This window comes from Mastigoproctus giganteus, chromosome 14 (genome assembly GCF_048544385.1).
Source record: "Mastigoproctus giganteus isolate SK-2022 chromosome 14, ASM4854438v1, whole genome shotgun sequence".
Taxonomy (NCBI): Eukaryota; Metazoa; Arthropoda; class Arachnida; order Uropygi; family Thelyphonidae; genus Mastigoproctus; species Mastigoproctus giganteus.
This window is the reverse complement of record NC_143588.1, coordinates 25382124-25401655: the sequence shown is the minus strand read 5'-3', so window position 1 is coordinate 25401655 and position 19532 is coordinate 25382124. Positions and strand designations below refer to the sequence as shown.

At 40.6% G+C, this 19532-nt stretch overlaps 1 protein-coding gene across 2 annotated transcripts in view; it reads left to right on the top strand.

Moving 5' to 3' along the window:
* Stacl (SH3 and cysteine-rich domain-containing protein) overlaps positions 1–19532 on the top strand; it is an 876542-nt gene that overhangs the window by 782793 nt on the left and 74217 nt on the right. For both annotated transcript variants that reach the window (XM_090388808.1, XM_090388807.1), the window contains one exon: positions 5541–5671. In XM_090388808.1, coding sequence (XP_090244934.1) covers positions 5541–5671 — 131 coding nt within the window. The remainder of the gene's footprint in view (positions 1–5540; positions 5672–19532) is intronic.

Genomic DNA, 19532 nt, shown 5'->3' with positions numbered 1-19532 from the left:
AATGGGTGCTGCTCTTCGTGGACTAATGTTATTAGTAGAGTCCCACAGGGTTCAGCGTTGGGTCCTCTGTTGTTTTGTATATTTATCAGTGATACTGATGAAGGTATATCAGGCTTAGTGTTGAAGTTTGCAGATGATACAAAGGTTGGCAGGGTTGTTAATGACAGTAATGGCAGTGTGCTACTACAACAGGATCTAGATAATTTGGGCAGATGAGCTAACAAGTGGCAACTGAAGTTTAACCTTGACAAATGCAAAGTACTGCATATGGGTAGAAGTAACCCCAGAGAAACGTACCAACTGTGTGGTACTACACTTAAGGTAGTAGAAAATGAAAAAGACCTGGGAGTAATTGTGCAGGCAGATATGAAGTTTTCTGAGCAATGCAGACAGGCTGCCAGGACAGGTCATGGGGTTTTGTCAATATAGGAATTATAGGTATATAGGAATTTTGCTAGCAGGAAAAGGAAGTGATTGTCTGAAGGCCTCATTTTAGGAAGTATGTAGATTTGCTTGAGCGTGTGTACAGAGAAGGGAAACAAGATTGGTGAGGGGAATGAAGGGATCCTCTTACCAAGAGAGGCTTAAGTTCTGCAAATTGCAGTGGCTGGAGACTAGACACCTGCGTGGTGATCTGATTGAGGTGTATAAGGCCTTGAATGGATTGAGCAGGCTGAATTCTAATGATCCCATCAGAATTCAGCCTGCCACTTGTTCAAATTACGAACCTAAGGGGGCATAAATTCAAATTAAGAAAAGACAGATGCAGAATAGATGTGCAGAAATTTGCCTTTAGGCAGTGGGTGGTTAATTGTTGGAACAAACTCCCATCTGTCGTGGAAGTTGATAGGTTAAATAAATTTAAGGAGGGAATGGTGTGTTTTTTTTTTTTTTGGCTGATGCTGCATAAGCTCATACACTTGCTTTCTTGCATCACATGGCACTACTACAAAGGGTACTAGGAAAGTTTTGCAATACAGCTTTGTTTATTTAATTTTTTCAAAGTAATTTCCTCTACATTCAATACACCTCTCCATCCTCCGAAACCAATCTTTAAACCAGTTCTGCCAAGTTTCACTAGGGAGTAAAGCACACTCATTGTCCCAAGCCCGTAGAAGGTCCTCATCACTGGAAAACCGCCTCCCTTTTAGCTTCATTTTCACATGCGGGAACAGTGCAAAGTCGCAGGGAGCAAGGTCTGGACTGTAGGGAGGGTGCTCGAGAAGTTTCAGTCCTGTCGTGGTCAAATATTCGGTGCAGGCTTTGGCGCGGTGAGCTGCAGCATTATCGTGATGGAGGTACCAGGTGTCCATTCTTGACTTTGGCCGCAGGTTCTTCATAGATCCAATGACTTTAGGCAGGCATTGTTCAGTATACCACTTAGCTGTGGCTGTCTTCTGCGTGTCCAAAACGACAAGTTCCACAATTCCACTCGATTTGAAAAATACAGCTATCATTTTCTTCTTTACAGATCGGGATTTTCTGACAATTACGGGTGTGTCGTCATCATCAAAGACCTAAACTTTGTTTTGAGCCTTGGTCGGCAGATCGTAATAGTACAGCCAAGTCTCGTCACCTGTCACGATGTTGTTCACATACCGAGATTGTCCCTTATCAAACTTTTTTAACATCTCCCGGCACCAAGTCACACGTCGTGTCATCTGCTCTTCAGTCAGTTGATGCGGCACCCAGAGAGAACAAAGTTTCTTCACGTGCAAATGATCTTGCAGAATCGAACGAATTGCTGGTGCATTTAGGCCCAAAGTATCCTCTATCTGTTGGTAGGTCACTCGCCTGTTTTCGTCAAGCATTTTCCTCACAGCAGTAACGTTTTCCTCCGTAACTGACGTTCGTGGCCTTCCCGGCTTCTCAGAATCCTCCAGAGTGAAATTTCCCCTTTGGAATTCTCTATACCACCTGAATATCGTTGTACGATGTGGACAATCATCATCTAGTGCAAGAGTCATTTCTTCTAAGCACTGGTCTATGGTTAAACCATGCACGAAATTATACCGCAAAACTGTCCTTATCTCATTTCGTGACCACGATGCCATCGCAAGCACTTTACACTCTCACTACTAATGAATAACTGAGCCCATCGACTTGGCGCGGCGGCTACTATGCACGTATGAACATGTCTCAGCATGCAGCAACAAGCAGCTTCCTGTGATTCATTGTTGCGTCATATTGCAAAACTTTCCTAGTACCCTTTGTACTACTACTAATTGTTCATCATTACTTTTGTTGTAGCCATATTCATCTTTAGTCCAAAATCCTTACTAACTGGGCATAACTGATTGAGATTTTCCTCTAATTCTTTGGGATCGTGGCTTATGACCACAATGTCATCTGCAAATCGTAAATGGTTTAGGTAATCTCCATTCACATTGACTCCTTTCTGCGACCAGTCTAATCTTCTGAAAGCTTCCTCAAGAGCATCATTAAACAACTTCAGAGATATTGTCTCCTTGTCAAACCCTAGGGGCTCACATCTGGTGAGTATGGGCTTTCCACACCCAGGGTCCTGAGCTGGTTATCATTATTCTTCTCTTTCTTGGTGATTCCCTTCTACTTCTAACTTCTAACTCTTGTTCTTTCCTACCCCCCCCTCTCTCTCTCTCTCTCTCTCTCTCTCTCTCTCTCTCTCTCTCTCTCTCTCTCAAGGTAATACAGAATTTTTTTTTTTTTTTTGGCTGGTGCAGCATAAGCCTCAGGCTTCCTTGCACCATATGGCTTAATAATAATAACTCCTTTCTCAATTTTAAATTTGCAACTGCCCTAAGATTTTCAGAATGATTCGTGAGAGGGTTTTTAGAGACTTTAGAACCCTGGTAACTGCTTTTCATTATGAAAAATGTATGTATTGTTGAATAGTTTTCCCAATCTGTTGAAGCTGATACCCCCTCATAATTTTCTTTAGTTCCACTACAAATCATTCAGCAGCTTCCTTATCAATGCTTACTGCTTCTCCAATTTTTGACTGAATGCAAATCATATCGGTTTCTAAATTTATCAAGTCACTTGCTGATTGCAGTAAACATTTCTTCTGGTTGTTCCTCTTGAGTCGATATCGAAGGCTTATCCTCTTTCCCCTTTTTAAGATCACTCCAAATTAGACTTGTTTGTTTAAATGAGAGGAGGGAGGGGGGAGGGCGAGAGGGAGAGAACAATTGTGTGTATTTTAATCTTTAATCTAAATGTTTAAAATTTTCTCCATCTGTTCCATCATAGCATTTCACTTTCTATAGTAATAAAGCAACAAGCATAAATAACACTTGCTGACCTTTGGGCAGTGAGTGTTATCGTTTTAATAGCTTCTTTATTCTTCACACATAGTAGCAACTGTTGATTCAGCCATTACACATGTGGGCAATTAATGTCCTTCCCCCCCCCCCCCCCACCTTTCTACTTTTGGCAATATCTAGGCCTCATTTCTATTTTTATCACATTCCTCTTATTAGGATTTAGGTAATGATGCTGATCTTTCTCATTTTGATGTCATGGTATATCTGTATTGAGGTTATGAAAAGAACAATATTAATAATAATACTTTTTTCACAAGAGATGAACCCAACATGTAAAAATAAATGAATGCTGCAAAAGAAAATGTGTTACAGGGATTAGGAAAATTGAGAGATGATGCATGTGTGTCATATACAAAATTCAAAAACATTCTCGCCTTCGTTATATTTCCTTCGTTATAATTCAAAAGTAGCATCAAATAAAAATGTTCATCACAGTAAAACATTGTTAACTGGACTTCATTAAGTGAGGGATGGCTGTACAATTTTTTTCTTTCTCACCTACATCTCCACTGGAATGCTTGAATAGATGCCAACTTGAATTCAAAGCAATTTGTGAATCGATCTTTAAATTTTGCAGAACAAAACTGTTCTGCAAAACCCAAAAACCCAAACCCACAGTTAAACCATTGAAAGGTGCAACTTTTTGAAAGATGGAGCTGGCTCTCCTAACATTTGATCTGCAACTGTTGTTGCTGTCTTGAATCTGCAATAATTTTACCAAGTTGATACTCATGATCTTAACCTTGTCTTTACTGCTCAAAGCATCAGGTTTAAATTCTGTATAAACAGCTATTTCTTTAATGCCACAATGTTGAAGCAAAACTTCTTTAGGCGTGCCCCAGGCAGTTTTCACATGGGTGTGACTTGCATCCGTGGATTGACAAATATCGCCATGAAAATGTGACACGAAATGATTCATTGCTCCCCACCATTACTGTACCAGGCACGACTGATGTGCTGCCGCATGATGCAATGACGCAGTCAGTATCCCTGCAGTCTGAATTTAGAACCTAAAATATTTCTTTCATCATTTTCCACCGTATTTCATAAAAAAATTTTTACAGAGAAAATTCAACATACTGAAGACTAATAGTGAGCATTGTGAGGCATATAGAGCACGTATACATGCAATGTGACCACTGAAACTACCTCCATTGAGTACAAAGGAGAGATCTTTAAAAACTTTGTAATAAACTTGTAAAACTATGGCAGTATCCCTACAACACGGCCACAGTGTAACTCACATGAATTTACATTTTAAATTGCCATATCTCAGCTTCTAGCAGTCCGATTTTAAAAATTTAAAAACCAAAATATTTCTTTTATCATTCTCTACCATATTTCATAAAAAAATTTTGATGTAAAAAAAATTTATAATTCAACATGCTAGAGACTAATAGGGAGCGTATAAAGCACATGTACATGCAATGTGACCACTGAAACCATCTCCATTGAGTACAAAGGAGAGAAATCTATAAAATCTTTGTAATAAACTTGTAAAACAATTGTAAAATATTAAACCACTGTAACATTGAAATAGTAAACATTTCAAAAGATTCTAAAGAAGTTTCACTTAACTTCCACCATGCGTGCTCAGTGCACACACACACACAATTTTTTTATAAGTTACTTTGTATTTAAACTAAGAAACATTTGTGTCACCCTAATTTTTATTTAATGAAATAGATTAAAAATAAAACTGATATTCAAAAATTTTATTCATATTTAACATTTAGATATATCAAAAATAAAATAAAACTTTAGTGTATAATGAAGACTGTTTTGTTGAAACCACACTTATTGACTCTTCTCAGGGACCCTCTTCAATAGACATTAACCAAGAACTAATTAAATTGCATGATAAAGCTAAAAACTTCTAACAGATGACAAAGCCAAAAAATTAATTGGAGAGCCTACAGCCCTTGCATAATATTCAGAACTGCAGATTTCTTATTGTAGCACAGCTCCCAATTAACTCTGTACCAACCAGTTTTTTTTTTTTTTTTTATATATATTTTTGACAATTATGTCATTTGTTAAATTTTTTTTTAGCTTTACTATTTTAGTTATAGCTTAAATTAATGCCTAAAGACAGCCCAAAGGAGGAGGCCAATACTGGGTAGAACAAAATTTCTTTAATACAGTGCAGGGTCATTTTATCCTTAAATGTATCACTTTCATCAGCATGTTTTAGCACATTTTAGATATATTAAGCAGTGATTTTTCTTGTTGCAGCACCACAAAGTCCAGTCCATGGTAGGAGACATCTTTTAAGTACTAAAACAGTGAGAATGAGTTCCGTTGATTTACCTGATGAAAATGAGAAATCTCTGAGCAGTGCATCAACTTCTCCATGTCCTTCACCAGTAAGAAATATTTTTCTTATTTAACAGGGCATCGAATTTTTCTTATTATACATGTGTACATGGCATCCAAAAGAAGAATTGGCATATATTAAAAATTATTGGTTTAAGGTTTTAAGTTTTAGTTTATTATTAGTTTAATAATTATTAGTTTATCATTACCATCTTAAAGAGAAGTATAATCTGGATAGAGGTAGTATAGACAAATCTCTCTCTCTCTAATGTAACAAGAGTCTGGCCCCATTATATCTTTTGGCTACTGGCTTGTGGTTATGAATCAAGATGAACAAAATCTGTATTCCAAAGCTCTTAAAGTGAAGTTTCTGATTTCTGTTCAAATCAGAAAAAAGCTGCAGCAGCAGACTACCCAGGTATCGGTAAGGGTATCAAATCCACGTTACAAGTTGCAGCTCCCCCGAATGAGAAGTTTTTAAGCCATATTTAGCCGCTTTATTGACCAATTGATAAATGAAATTATTTTCTATAAGTAGCTTATAGACCTAGTCAGGATCATTAATTTATTCTGAATTGAGACAGCGAGATTTGGAAGTTAATTAATACTTAAGTGTCCATAGATTTACCATTCGTAACTTGCTGCGATTGTTATACGATACGATATATCCCGAACTAGATAGCATTAGTATAGTATAGTATATAATATAATATTGTCAATTAATCAGCAAAATCTATTAATTTTGTTGTACTTTTAACTAAATACATATAATGACCAGAGATTTAAAAGTATATGGATATTGTTGGGTGTAGTGTCGGGTACTGTTGTTCATCTGGCCATTTAGCCGCTGGATCCCTACTGAGGCCCAACATCGCCCACACTTAGCCCTGTGGAGGTAAGCCAGGTACACCAGTATTTTTAAATAAGTACTCTGGCAGGTCCTGCCACCTACTTTCCTGGGATTACAGTGGCTAGGACTTTAGGACGAAAAAAAAAAAAAAAAAGGGAGGTGCACCAGAGGTTGGTTCAGGCCTAAGGAGTTTTAAGTTATACAGTGTGGAATTAAGAATTTTGGGTGTAGAGCTAGGATAATTTTGACATGGGATCCACACTAGTTGGACAGCTAGAGGGGGAGGGGAGACTGAAGGCTGGTGGGGTGAGAGACAAAAATATAGGGTCGATGGAGTAGATGACCCCAAAATCAGTGAGGCAGGTCCATGCCCACCAGAAGGAAAGATGGGGTGGCAGGGGAGGAGGAGACAAGGGAACCGTCACCTTCCCCCACCAGGAGAAACAAGGCCATGCAAGGGATTATGGGTTCAGGATCACCACGTGGCATTGGCAGCAATGCTGTGTGAAGTCATAGTTGGCAGAGTCCAGTCCGAGAAGGTCAAATTCGAGTAGTGTAATCCTGGGACAGACAGGTCCTGTCCATGTGGTGAAGTCATTTCAGTAGTGAGCTGCATGAAGATATATTTGGTAGAGTCAATCTGAGAGGGTCAAATCCGGGTAGTGTCAATCCTGGGACAGACAAGTCCCGTCCAGATAGTGCAGTAATTTCAGTGGTAAGTCAACTTGGTGGGGCAGTCATGGTAGATCGAGGTTATATTGAGGCTGCATTGTAAAGGCATATTTATTGTGCAGGTTGAAAGTCTTACGGGGATTGCAGTACGCTGAAGCAAGTAGTCTTGAAACAAGGCTGATTAGGCCGTTTCATTGTCTGGTTGGGTCTATTCTGAGGTTGTGGTAGGGTTTTCCACCTCGTGAAGAGGCCCTGAGCAAAGTTAGAAAAGGCTGTATAGGTATGGTGGTCTTCCAGAAGATGTTGCTCCTGGTCTCTCAGGATGAAATGGATTTGTGTGATGGAAGATCTGAGGTCATCATATAGTAGGCAGTCATGCATCACATGGTCCCAGGTCTCCTGGGCACCACAGGTGCAAAGGGAGCTGTCAGAAAGTCCAAGAAGGTTCAGTTTGCTGTGAAAGGCACCATGCCCTGTTAGGAGGTATGTGGTTAGAAGGCCTGGGAAGAACCAGGATGGTGATTTTGAATATACTTTGCATATGTCCGGTATAAATTTGCGGGTAATGGCCCCTTTGGTGGATTCAGGTGTGGTAAGTAGGTTAGGAGTCTGCTTTTTTCACTGGAATAGGTGTTAGCAGGATCAGTGGTAAAATCAATAAAGGTAGTAGATTTTCCTCTGCTTAGCTGATACAGCATCCCCACATGGGCCACTTCAAGGTTCAGGGGCAGTACACGAGCAAGGACCTATAGAGCGTGCGTGCGTGCTGGAGGTGCAACATGCTCTAGTTATCGTAAGGAGAATTGGCCGTTGAATGATGTTCAGCTTTCTTCGTCCTACCACAGTGGAGGCTTTGGTGAACCATAAGTCAGAAGTGTAGGTGATAGCCGGTATGAATATGGCTTTATAGAGTAATGCTAGAGTGCATTTTTTGAGCCCCCAATCTCGGCGGGTCACCCTGGCAACCAGTGCAGTGTAGTTTCTTATTTTCCTCTGTAGATAGTTGAGGTGTGGAAGAAATGTTAGTTTGCTGTCGATGATAATGCCAAGGAGTTTCAGCTGGGTAACAAGCTTGATGGTTGTGCCATGTATCTTGATTTGAGGTGGCCTCCGCAGATCAAGACAGCTCTTCAGGAGGATGGATTGGTTTTAATGGATGAGATGCTGAGATGGTTCTTCCGGACCCACTCTTGCAGGGTAGTAAGAGCTCTACTGGCAGATACTTCAAGTTGAGCCCTGGAGTCCCCTGCCAGGATCAGGGAGAGAATCATCAGCATATGCCAAGGCCTGGACATCGCCTGTCAGTACTGAGAAGCTCTTCAAGTACAGAGTTCCAGAAAAGGGGGGCCCCATGACAGAACCCTGAGGGCAACCTCGGTGGACACAACGTTCCACACTGGAGAAGGGAGTCTGAACCACAATGCTCCTGTCACTGAGATAGCTGGCAATGCAGTTGTAGAGATTTCCTGGGTGCTCAGTGCATCTCAGCCATCCGAGGACGCTTGGCCACCATTAAGTGTCAAATGCCCCAGCAAAATCTATCGAGATGACGAGGAAGTACTTCTGGGTGCAGTTTCTGGCAGCATTGGTAATGGTCTCCAGTGCATCGACAGTAGACATGCCCGGCTTGAATCCAAATTGATTTTGTGCTGGTAGCTGTGCAGTATTGTAGTGGTTTTCCAGTCTCCGTCTAAGGAACTGCTCCAAGACTTTACTCGGCACAGAGAGGAGAGCAATAGGTCTATTCGAGTCAGGTTGGTCGTATGGTTTAATTGAATTTTTGAGTATAAGCCGAATGGACGCACTTTTCCAATCAGTTGGGAACCATCCCTTTAGCAGGCAATGGTTGCAGAGGTTTAGCAGTGTTTCCGTAGCGAATTCAGCAACTTTTTAAATTATTTCGGTCTTTAGCATGTCCAGTCCTGGTGACTTGTTATTTCCCAGTCTCCTAACGGTCATAGAGAAATCCTTGACTGTGAAAGGCTCTTCCACGAGTGTTAAGTTATAGTTGTTATTGTCGAGGCAAAGCTGCTGTTGTTCTGGAGAGTTGTCATCTGGTGGCTGTTTGAAAGAGTGATCAAGTATGTTTGAAATTGAATACTGCCAGGTGGTGGTCATGTGGCCTTGTGGAGTGAATAACTTCACCTCTTGGCAGTTTATTTGTTTTTACCTTGAACACAACACCCCAGGGGTCAGAGTTACCTAGTGGTCCCAGGACAGTCTTTTACGCTCCCTGATTATCGCGTTGTAGGCGTTTCGAGTCTCTCTGTACTCCTTCCAGAGGTATTCAATTTCTGGGGGGGGGAGGGGAGGATTGCCTGGCCCATTGGAATGCACACCTCTTTTGGTTTACTTCGTGTCTGAGGGCCTGAAGCTCCCCTGACCTCCAAGGGACTGCCCCAGGGATGGGGTTTTGCTGTTTTATTGCTGTATTTGCAGCATTCATAATTATGTCCATGACCTTGCGCTGATGGGAGTCTGGATGCTGATCTTGCACAATATCCCATTGATGCGTGTTTCTTTAAACAGGTTCCAGTCAGCTTTGTTCAAAGCATATCTGTGTTGCTTCTGTCTGAGAATTGTGGACTGAGTCATTGATCTGTACATATTGAAAGTTATGGCTCAATTGTCTGAGGTGGACCAGCCCTCCCGCACGGTCCAATCCAACAGAAACCTAGCAAAGAACCTGGTGGAGAGAGTCATGTCAATCGTGGCTTCCCAAAGTGAGCTGGAAAACATCAGCAGGTTGTTGGGCCTATTAATGACTTCCAGACCGCTATTGGCCAGGAACTCCTCCAACCACTGCCCATTTGTAGCACCTCTATGCCCTGGGGTCTCACTGTGCCACAGTGTGGAGGGCAATTTACATCGGCACAGATGACAATCTTTGCACCCGCCAGTTCTGTTAAGGCATGTTGTAGGTACTGGACTCTGGTAGGATGTCCTCTCCCAGCCTGTAGTACAGGGAAACGGCGTAGAAGTCGCCCAGAGAGAAGATGATGTGGGTGCAGACAGCCCATGGAGAGCAGAGATGGGATATCTGCATCACAGTCAAGTGAGGATTCCTCACAGCGATTGCCACCCAGTGTGTCACAAGAGGAACCTGGAAAATTTTGTAGGACAAGGGGTATCCCCTCATTTCGTTTGAATGAGTGTAGGGTTCTTGTATTAAGAGAATGTCTATGTTTTCCTCATCTGCCTTCTGTCAGAGTTGTCCCACAACGGCCTTTGCCCGCTGTGCATATATTTGCAGGAATTTTATCTTGTTGCTGTTACACTGTTTATGCAATGTTCCCATAATTTATCTGTTGTTGGAGCATTCTCTTGGCCTTGGTGTAGACAGGGCATTTATTATCCCGAAGTGAGTGGGCATGAGGTAGTTTCTGGCTTTTACAGTTGGCACAGATTGGTTCGTTGGCCATGTTCAGGCAGGTTTCATAACTGTGGCCTTTTTCAGCAGGTCTGTTCTGTCTGGGTGCACGTGTGGGTCGTGTGACCAAAACAACAGCATTTGAAACATTTTGGGACAGCTACATGTTCCTTGTAGCGGTGGGAGCTCCAATTTATGTACACTCGATTGTGGTGGGTCAGTATGTGCCAGGCTTTTGGTGCCAGTTCTACAACCCAGTTGAAGGAAGTGCCACTTCTAGACTTTTTTTGGTACTTTGGCCTTATCGGGTTAGCTGGATCCTCTTTTGGGAGTGCGTGCTGGAGGTTATGCCTGTACAATTCATCTCATGTGGTGTTGGTGTCCAGGTCCTTGTCGATGTCAAAAATTACTATTGAGGGTGCTTTTTTCCTTGGGGCTCAGCTAGAAGGCCCATCGTGGGTATCTTAGCATTTGTTAATATCATGTCAGCGTCATTCTTCGAGTCAGTTTCTATGACGATGCCCGTATTTCAGACGGATTTTATTTTAGTGTTTCTCAGGTCATCAGTAAGGGTAGCAATTACAATCTTCTTAATCTCCTCGCTTGTTTTTGGTGCATTGGCTGTGGCCGGCTTGAGAACTACCAGGTGTGGTGTTGGTAGTAATGTCTATTTTTGGTGGCAGGTCCGTTCTCATATTTGGCTTTGTGTTCCTCAGCGCATCAGCAAAAGTTGGGTGCACTGTAACATTTGTGTACTCCTACATTCGAGGTATGCCTCGAGTTTGGCCTCATTCCTCTCAGAAGCAAGGTGAACATTGCGTAGAATGTTTTCAAGCTTTGTCCAGATATGAACAATCTTGCCCCGAAGGGTTGAGGTAATGCGGCTGGAAGGCTCTATTAGTTTATTTTCTAGTTCAACTCGCAGGGCCAATACCTGCTCATTGACGGTGCCCTCTGGAAGAGTTGGATCGATGTTAGTCGACTTTTGCTGTTTTGTCATCTTGTGTGGGGCCCTGGGATCCCTGGGACTTTTGAGGCTCACTTTGCAGCGGGTTTCCCTGTCCGATTGGGGAACTACCTGTTTTCTATATTTCCTTTTGGATACCGGTGTCAGCCGGACATGCTTAAAATTATCCGGGACTTCAATGTCAGGTTGGTCACTTTTTGTGCTATCAAAAGTCGCACATCACCAATCTTAAGCCTCTATACCGAAGCCTATGAACCACCATTACACTTTAGGCTTTGAGAAACTCTACTACTAAATTATGCAGCCAAAATCAGCAGTCTCCCACATCATCCCATATGGCAATGCCTCTTCATGCCACAATGGAGAGAAATCTATCAAACTAAACGGCATTACAACAAACCATCTGGCATTAGGCTTCAAGCTTTGATCACAAGCTGGGGCCTGAAGTTTTCTAACACTCTCCAGGATACTAGCATGGAAACCCAGCCATGGCAATTGCCTCCGGTACATATTGATAGACATTTTCAGCAATGGGGAAAGAATAACTTCCCCGATATCAACATTAGACAAATACATATGGCTCACTCCACCAAGTTTAGCAGCTTCATTTAACTATACGCAGATGGATCCAAAACTGGTAATAAAGTTGCCACAGCTGTAGCACTACCAAATGCCACCATCTCCAGACAGCTCCCACCAGAATGCAGTACTTATACCTCAGAGTTATATGGTATTCTACTACTCCTAGAGAATATAAAAGAAGCTTCGTACGCTAAATCCATCATATATACGGACTCGTTAAGTGCTGTTAATGCTCTACAGTGTAAATCCTTCCCTAGTCATCCTCTGATACAGAAAATTTTGGCACAGTTATTAGCACTTCATGGACATGGACAGCTCGTAATATTTTGCTGGATCCCTGGACACATTGGAATCCTAGGAAACGAGCAGGCAGATTTAGCTACTAAAATTGCTAAAAATGTGATGCCATCTAATTTCAGGACTCCTTATAATGATCATAAGTCCTTTATCAAACAGACATATAAAGAAGTGTGGACACACTTATGGAAAGATCAGACAAATAATAAACTTTTTGAAATAAAGAGAGAACCTAAACAGTGGCAATCCAGCCTGAGACAAAACAGAAAGGAAGAAACTCTAGCCAGATTACACATTGGTCATACTTTCCTCACTCATAGCTATCTACTAACAAACAGTGACCCTCCACAATGCAGTAATTGTTTATGCCCATTAACAGTAAAGCATATCATCATAGAATGCCCGCAATATCAAAAAGAACGGAAAACAGCTTTTTCCTCTAATTTTCATAATTACAATCATTTAACACTACAGTGTGTCCTAGGAGATCGAGAGAACATGGATGACATTTTTCTTTTTCTAAAATTTATTAATAAATATCACCTTATCTAAAACCCTATCTCCTGTAAGAAAAACGAAGAAAATATTAGACAGTAATTAGTTCATTATAGCCTAAGTTGCTGATACAACAATAAATCTAACAAGCAACAACAGCATACGGACAGATCAAAGAATGAGGCCCACATTGGAATTGCCACAGTTTTTCCGAACATCACATTTACCTATGAATTGCCATATGAGTTCAGTATATTTTCTGCCGAACTAATGGCTATTCAGATTGCACTGCAGCATATAGAGTCCTCCGATATTGAAAATAGTATAATTTTTACAGACTCTTTAAGTGCACTTCAAGCCCTGAAAAACCCCATGAATATCACCCACCCAGTCTTAAAGGAAGTAACCTCTTCTTTGCATACTTTATTCGAACTCGGGAAAAGCATACACCTGTGCTGGGTCCCTGGACATATGGGAATTCCAGGAAATAAATTAGCTGACATGCAGCAAAATCGGCCATCTTACCACCCAATGACAATTAGAAAGTACCATATCAAGACTATAAATCAATAATCCAGAGAAAATCCATGTACTGGTGGCAATTATCATGGAAAAATCAATATAGCAATAAACTTTGGAGTATCAAGCCAAAACTTGAGCAATGGCTTTCAAACTTCAACTCAATTCAACAACAGGGGGTAATATTAGTACGCCTATGAATAGGTCACTCATAGTTATCTATTAAGAGGGGAGGACCCCCCCCCGAGTGTCATCACTGCAACACATTACTTTCAGTAAAACATAAATAATAAATTTTCTGTTTATACTCCGGGACGACCAAACGGTCAGAGGAGTTCGCATGATAGATTGAATACAAGAAACAGCACCGTATTCAGTAGTCACAGGCTTGAACCCCAGTCACTCAAGGCACGTGTACTTAGGCACCCGTGCACCTGACCACTAGGCTACGGCGGCCTATTTATCCTTGGTGAATATCTAAAATATACAAGAGAACGCCAGAATCATTTTACTCCAGCCACAACAGAAAACCCTCTTACACTTATTTCACTTTTAGACAATAAAGCAAATGTCTCAAGCATTTTTATCTTTCTAAAAATGATTAATGTATACCACCTCCTTTAACTAGTTAAAAACTAATTTGCTGGTACTATTTTTTGCAATTATCTCTATCTGACAGGAAATAAAATTAATACTTACCATATGTAAGGTGCACTATGGCCATAGTTGCCGATGCGCCTAATAAATCTCTAAACCACCAACAACAACAGCATGCAGCAGAAAAAACCATACCAAAATTCTCTTCAAAATTGCCGATACACCCAAAAATCTGGAGTGATGAATGCTGTGCGGCTAAAAAAGAGCAAAATAAAGTATGGAATACCTTTTGTCGCAGTTACAGCAGCAACTACAGCTAATCTTATTCAGTATAAATGTTTCGGAGCAAGGTATGTTAGACACAAATTGGATCCACTTTACTTCAACCATCAATCAAGAAACCCCTACACATGAAATTTGAAAAGAATCAAAAAAATAAGCGGCAAATACCAGAGGACTCCTGTGCCTATCATTGAATGGAGGGGACAGAACATTTCTGACCCTGTTCAAATTGCCAATATCTTAGGGCAAACTTTTGCCAAAGAATCAGCAATAGAAAGTTACACACCAACCTTCAGAAGATTTAAAACAAATTACAGAAAAACAAAATAAACTTTCGTCGAAATGGAATTAACAATATAACCTACCATTTACTATCCACAAACTGTGTAGAGCTCTGTCAACATCTAGACGCAACTTGGTAGGACCTGATAATATTCACTATTCAATGATACAGGAACTTAGTGCTGAATCATTACAGTCACTCCTCAATCTGTTTAATAGACTTTACCCAGAAGGTACCTTTCCTAAACAATGGCATCATGCTACAGCCCTTGCATTCCTTAAACCAAGAAGAGACCCAACAAACCCTGCTTGCTATAGACCCATTGCTTTGACTAGTTGCCTCTGCAAACTTCTTGAAAAGGTGATAAACCGTCGACTGATATGGTACCTAGATATACTAGTAAGACTAGAGAACTCCATTTGGAATGCATTCCTCAGATCAGAACATCATGTAATGGTTTGCTTCGATATCAGTAAAGCTTATGATTCCTCTTGGAAGTATGGCATTCTCCACGAATTACATCACCATGGACATCGAGGTCATCTACTGATTTTCATACAGAACTTCCTGTACAAATGCACATTTCAAGTTCGATTGAAAACTTCCTTATCCCAAGTATTCGTACAAGGAGTTCCCCAAGGCTCTGTACTCAGCACAACACTTTTTATAATTGCAATAAACACCATTGCTGAACAATTTCCAAAAACTATTGATACAGCACTATTTGTAGATGATCTTAGCATTTTGTGTGTCATGCGAAAAACATGAATACTGTTGAGAGGCAGTTACAAGGAACAATAAATAAGTTAGTTCACGGACACAACTAGTGGCTTTCAACTTTGTCCCCAAAAAATGTTGCGCATCTATTTTTGCTGCCAACATAAACTCCACTCACATCCGGAACTACTACTGAATGGCCAACCAAAAGCAATTCACCCCACCATACAGTTCTTAGGAATTGCGCTAGACCATAAACTTACCTCTTTAGAGCATATTAAAAAACTAAGAACATCCTATCAGCAAAATCTAAATATCATCCAGGTTTTTTCAGCAACTAAGCGGGGAGCTGATTGCCTTACCTTGCTATGATTATAGAGAGCTTTAATAAGATTGAAGCTTAACTATGGAACACCAGTGTATAGCTCAGCAAGACCTAGTGTCCTTCGCTGGCTTGACCCTATCCATTGGGCGTTTCCATAGCCAGGTGGGTAGGAGCAGCAGTGTGTAGCACACGCTTCTTGATTAGACTGGGGTTCGAGCCCGTGACCACGAAATACGGAAGATGCGGAAAGATCAGGGAATGACCACCGCATATCCCCAGAGTAATATGGCCTTAGTTGCTAATGCTCCTAAAAACCAAATAACAAAAAAACGAACCCTGTCCATCGTAGTGCAATACACATTGCCCTCAGAGCATATTGCACATCTCCAATACATAGTTTATATACTGAAGCACATGAACTGCCTCTCTCAATCAGAAGACAACAAATGATACTATGCTATGCATATAAAATTAGATATATGCCAGAACACCCAAATTGGCAGTTACTTTTCACATCACAGCACAGCAGGTTATACCAAAATCATCCTACTGCTAACCATCTTTTGGGTATGAGAATAAAACACCTCTTAGAAGAACTAAATTTAACCTTAGACAATGTGATGCATAGCCTCCCATTCCCTCTTGCTTCTTGGAAAATCACCTACGTGTGACACCTTCACGAATAGAATAAATCTACTTTACATAGGAAAAATTTCTTGCAACTATACCATATAGTAGTGGACCAGTTTCCCAACTTTGTCATAGTACATACTGATGGACAAAGAATGATGCCCACGTTGGAATCGCCGCAGTTTTTCCAAACATCACATTAGCATATCAGTTGTCATATGAGTTTAGTATACTCTCTGCCAAACTAATAGCAATTCAGGTTGCACTGAATTGAGTCCCCTGATATTGATATTAAAAACAGCATAATTTTCTTAGATTCTTTAAGTGCACTTCAAGCATTGAAAAACATTACCCACCCAGTCATGAAAGAAATAATCACCTCTTTGCATACCTTTTCAGAACTTGAAAGAAACATATACTTCTGTTGGTTTCCAGGACATATGGCAATTCCTGGAAATGAATTAGCAGATAATCCTGCCAAACCTGCTAACCTACCACACGACAACAAGTGGAAAGTACCCGATAAAGACTATACAAGTGGAAAGTACCCGATAAAGACCACGAAATATATATATATTTCCTGACTATATCCAGGAAAAATGCATGTGCCAGTGGCAGTTATCATGGGAAAATCAATCTAACAATAAACTTCGAAGTATCAAGCCAAACTTTGAGCAATGGCCTTCCAGCTTAAGTTCAATCAGACAACAGGAGGTAATATTGGCTCACCTGCGAATAGGTCACACAAATATCACTCATGGTTATCTTTTAAGAGGGAAGATACCTCCCCTCAGTGTCATCCCTGTAATGCTGCGCTTTCAGTAAGCAAGCGGAGCTGGGGGAAACCCCTGGTGCCATTTGATACTAAACACACTGCTTTCAGTAAAAGATATCCTTATCGAATGCACAAAATATACAAGAGAGCACCAGAATCTTTTTACTCCAGCCACAACAGAAGACCCTCTTACACTTACTTCACTTTTGGATAATAAAACATAGGTGTGAAGCATTTTTACATTTCTAAAAATGATTAATGTATACCACCTTCTTTAACTAGTGAAAAATAAATCTACTGGTACTAGTTTTGCAATTAATTCTATCCAAGAAGAAATAGCATACACACTAGCCACACGTAATGGCCACAGATGCTGATGCACCTAATGAATCCCCAAACAAACAAACAATCTGGCCAGCAGTCGTTTTCAAAAAATTTATAATAAACAGCTCACCATTTAATTTTTTTTTTTTTGAATTAATGGAATTTCTGATGTAAATTTATAAAATACTCTGTACATTGCTACAACAAATATTGATTCACTGATAAAAAATAAACAGTATCAAATCTCTCATTAAATATTTCTAAAATAAAATACTGCAATTTTTGTTACTGGAATTGTATCTGTATTTTGTTACTATAATTGTATTTTTGTAATTTTATCTTGAATTTGTATTTCGTTTTTCTTATTAATGAATAATGGTTGCAAGTAATCATCTTAGAAGACCGTTTGCGTACACTTTTGTCACAAACAGAACCTTCACCCTGAACAAGAACTCAAGCTTGGACAAAACATCATTCCAGTAGCACTGGAGACAAAGTTCTTGGGGCTCACATTTGATAATTAGTTAACATTTTTTAACAGAGGATGCGGAAAGGTCAGGGAATGACCACCGCATATCCTGGAGCAATATGGCCTTAGTTGCTAATGCTCCTAAAAACCGAATAACAAACAAACATTTTTTAACATGCATTCGTAAAGTGCACAAGGGGGCTGAATCTCTTACACTCCATCTCCTCTAATAACTGGGATGCAGACCGCTGCATTTTACTTTGCCTCTGTCGTGCACTTGTCCGATTGAAATTATATTGGTCCCAAATGTACTCATCTGCTAGATACAGTGTACTGCGGTGGTTAGATCAAGTTCACCATCAAGCCATCTGCACTGCTACTGGAGCATTTAGAACATCCCCTGTGCAGTCCAGAGTTTACATGTTGAAGCAAAAGAACCATCTCTGTTGTTTTGATGGAAGCAATTATCACTAAAATATACTTTTAAACTCAAGTCCCTGCCAGACAACCCTGTGTGGACATCCATTTTCCAACCATGATGTAAAAATCTCTATAATAGCTGTCAGACTGCCAACTGTCCCTTTGCTATCCGTTTCCAAGAACTGCTCAAAGACCTAATATCACAGTAGATAATGTTGCCCAGTCACTAAGGCAGCCCCTTCGACCCTAGCATGCCCACTTTCCATCATGCAACTTTTTCCTTATTAACAGGGGAAAGTTAGTTATGCCACCTTCTGTCTACCTACAGCTCTGTGCTGCCCATCAATCTTCCTACTCTGATTTCCTGTCTGTCTTTACTGATGATTCAAAGTCAGAGTCATCTGTAGGATCAGCTGCAGTCTTCCCACATTGCATGGTATCTGAGAAGATTCCCTACAACTGTGGTATATACACAGCAGAGTTGTATGCTATAGAGCTAGCTTTGGATCACATAAAAACTAATAATTATCAAAGTTGTATGGCATACACAGATTCTTTAAGTGCATTACAGGCTCTATCAATGATGAGATACAATCCTTATCCGGTCCTGTCCAGGGGTGAGCAGAAATTGCATTCTCTTTTTGAATCTACGTTTGAAATCTGCTTCTGCTGGATCCCAACCCACATCATGGGTGATAATGTGGCAGATGCTGTAGCCAGATCAGCACAATCCAAAGGAATCACAGCCTGGTAGTCCTCTATACAGACTACTGGTTAGTAATAAGAAAAGCATTACACTCCCAGTGGCAACATTCGTGGCACAGAGAGGCCACAAACACATTGTATCAGAGTATCAGATTAAGCCTGTAATCCAAAAAATGTCAGTCTAGTCTACACAAGAGCTATACCGGGCTAGCCGAGTGGGTAAAGTACCTGCCAGGCAACCCAAAGTTCGCGGGTTCGATTCCCGCCTCGGGCTTGGATCAAAGTACTGCAAAAACCTTGGGAGGTGCAATATGGCCACAGAAGCCGATGCGCCAACTACCAAATAAAAAAAAAAAAAAAACAAGAGCTATAGAGAGGAATTTGTTTTTATTCACCTCCACATAGGAAATAATCACCGTACACATGCTTTTCTGCTGAGGTCGTATGACCCTCCTAAGGAGCAGATCGTTTATTGCTTTTAACCATCTGACTGAATGTATACTCAGTCAGATACCATCTCACAATGACCACATGTCAGCTGTTAAATCCTATTTAAAATTAACTTGTTTCCTTTTATTTAAAATATACTCTTCGATTATGTATACTTTTAACTGTATGTATATATTGTTTAT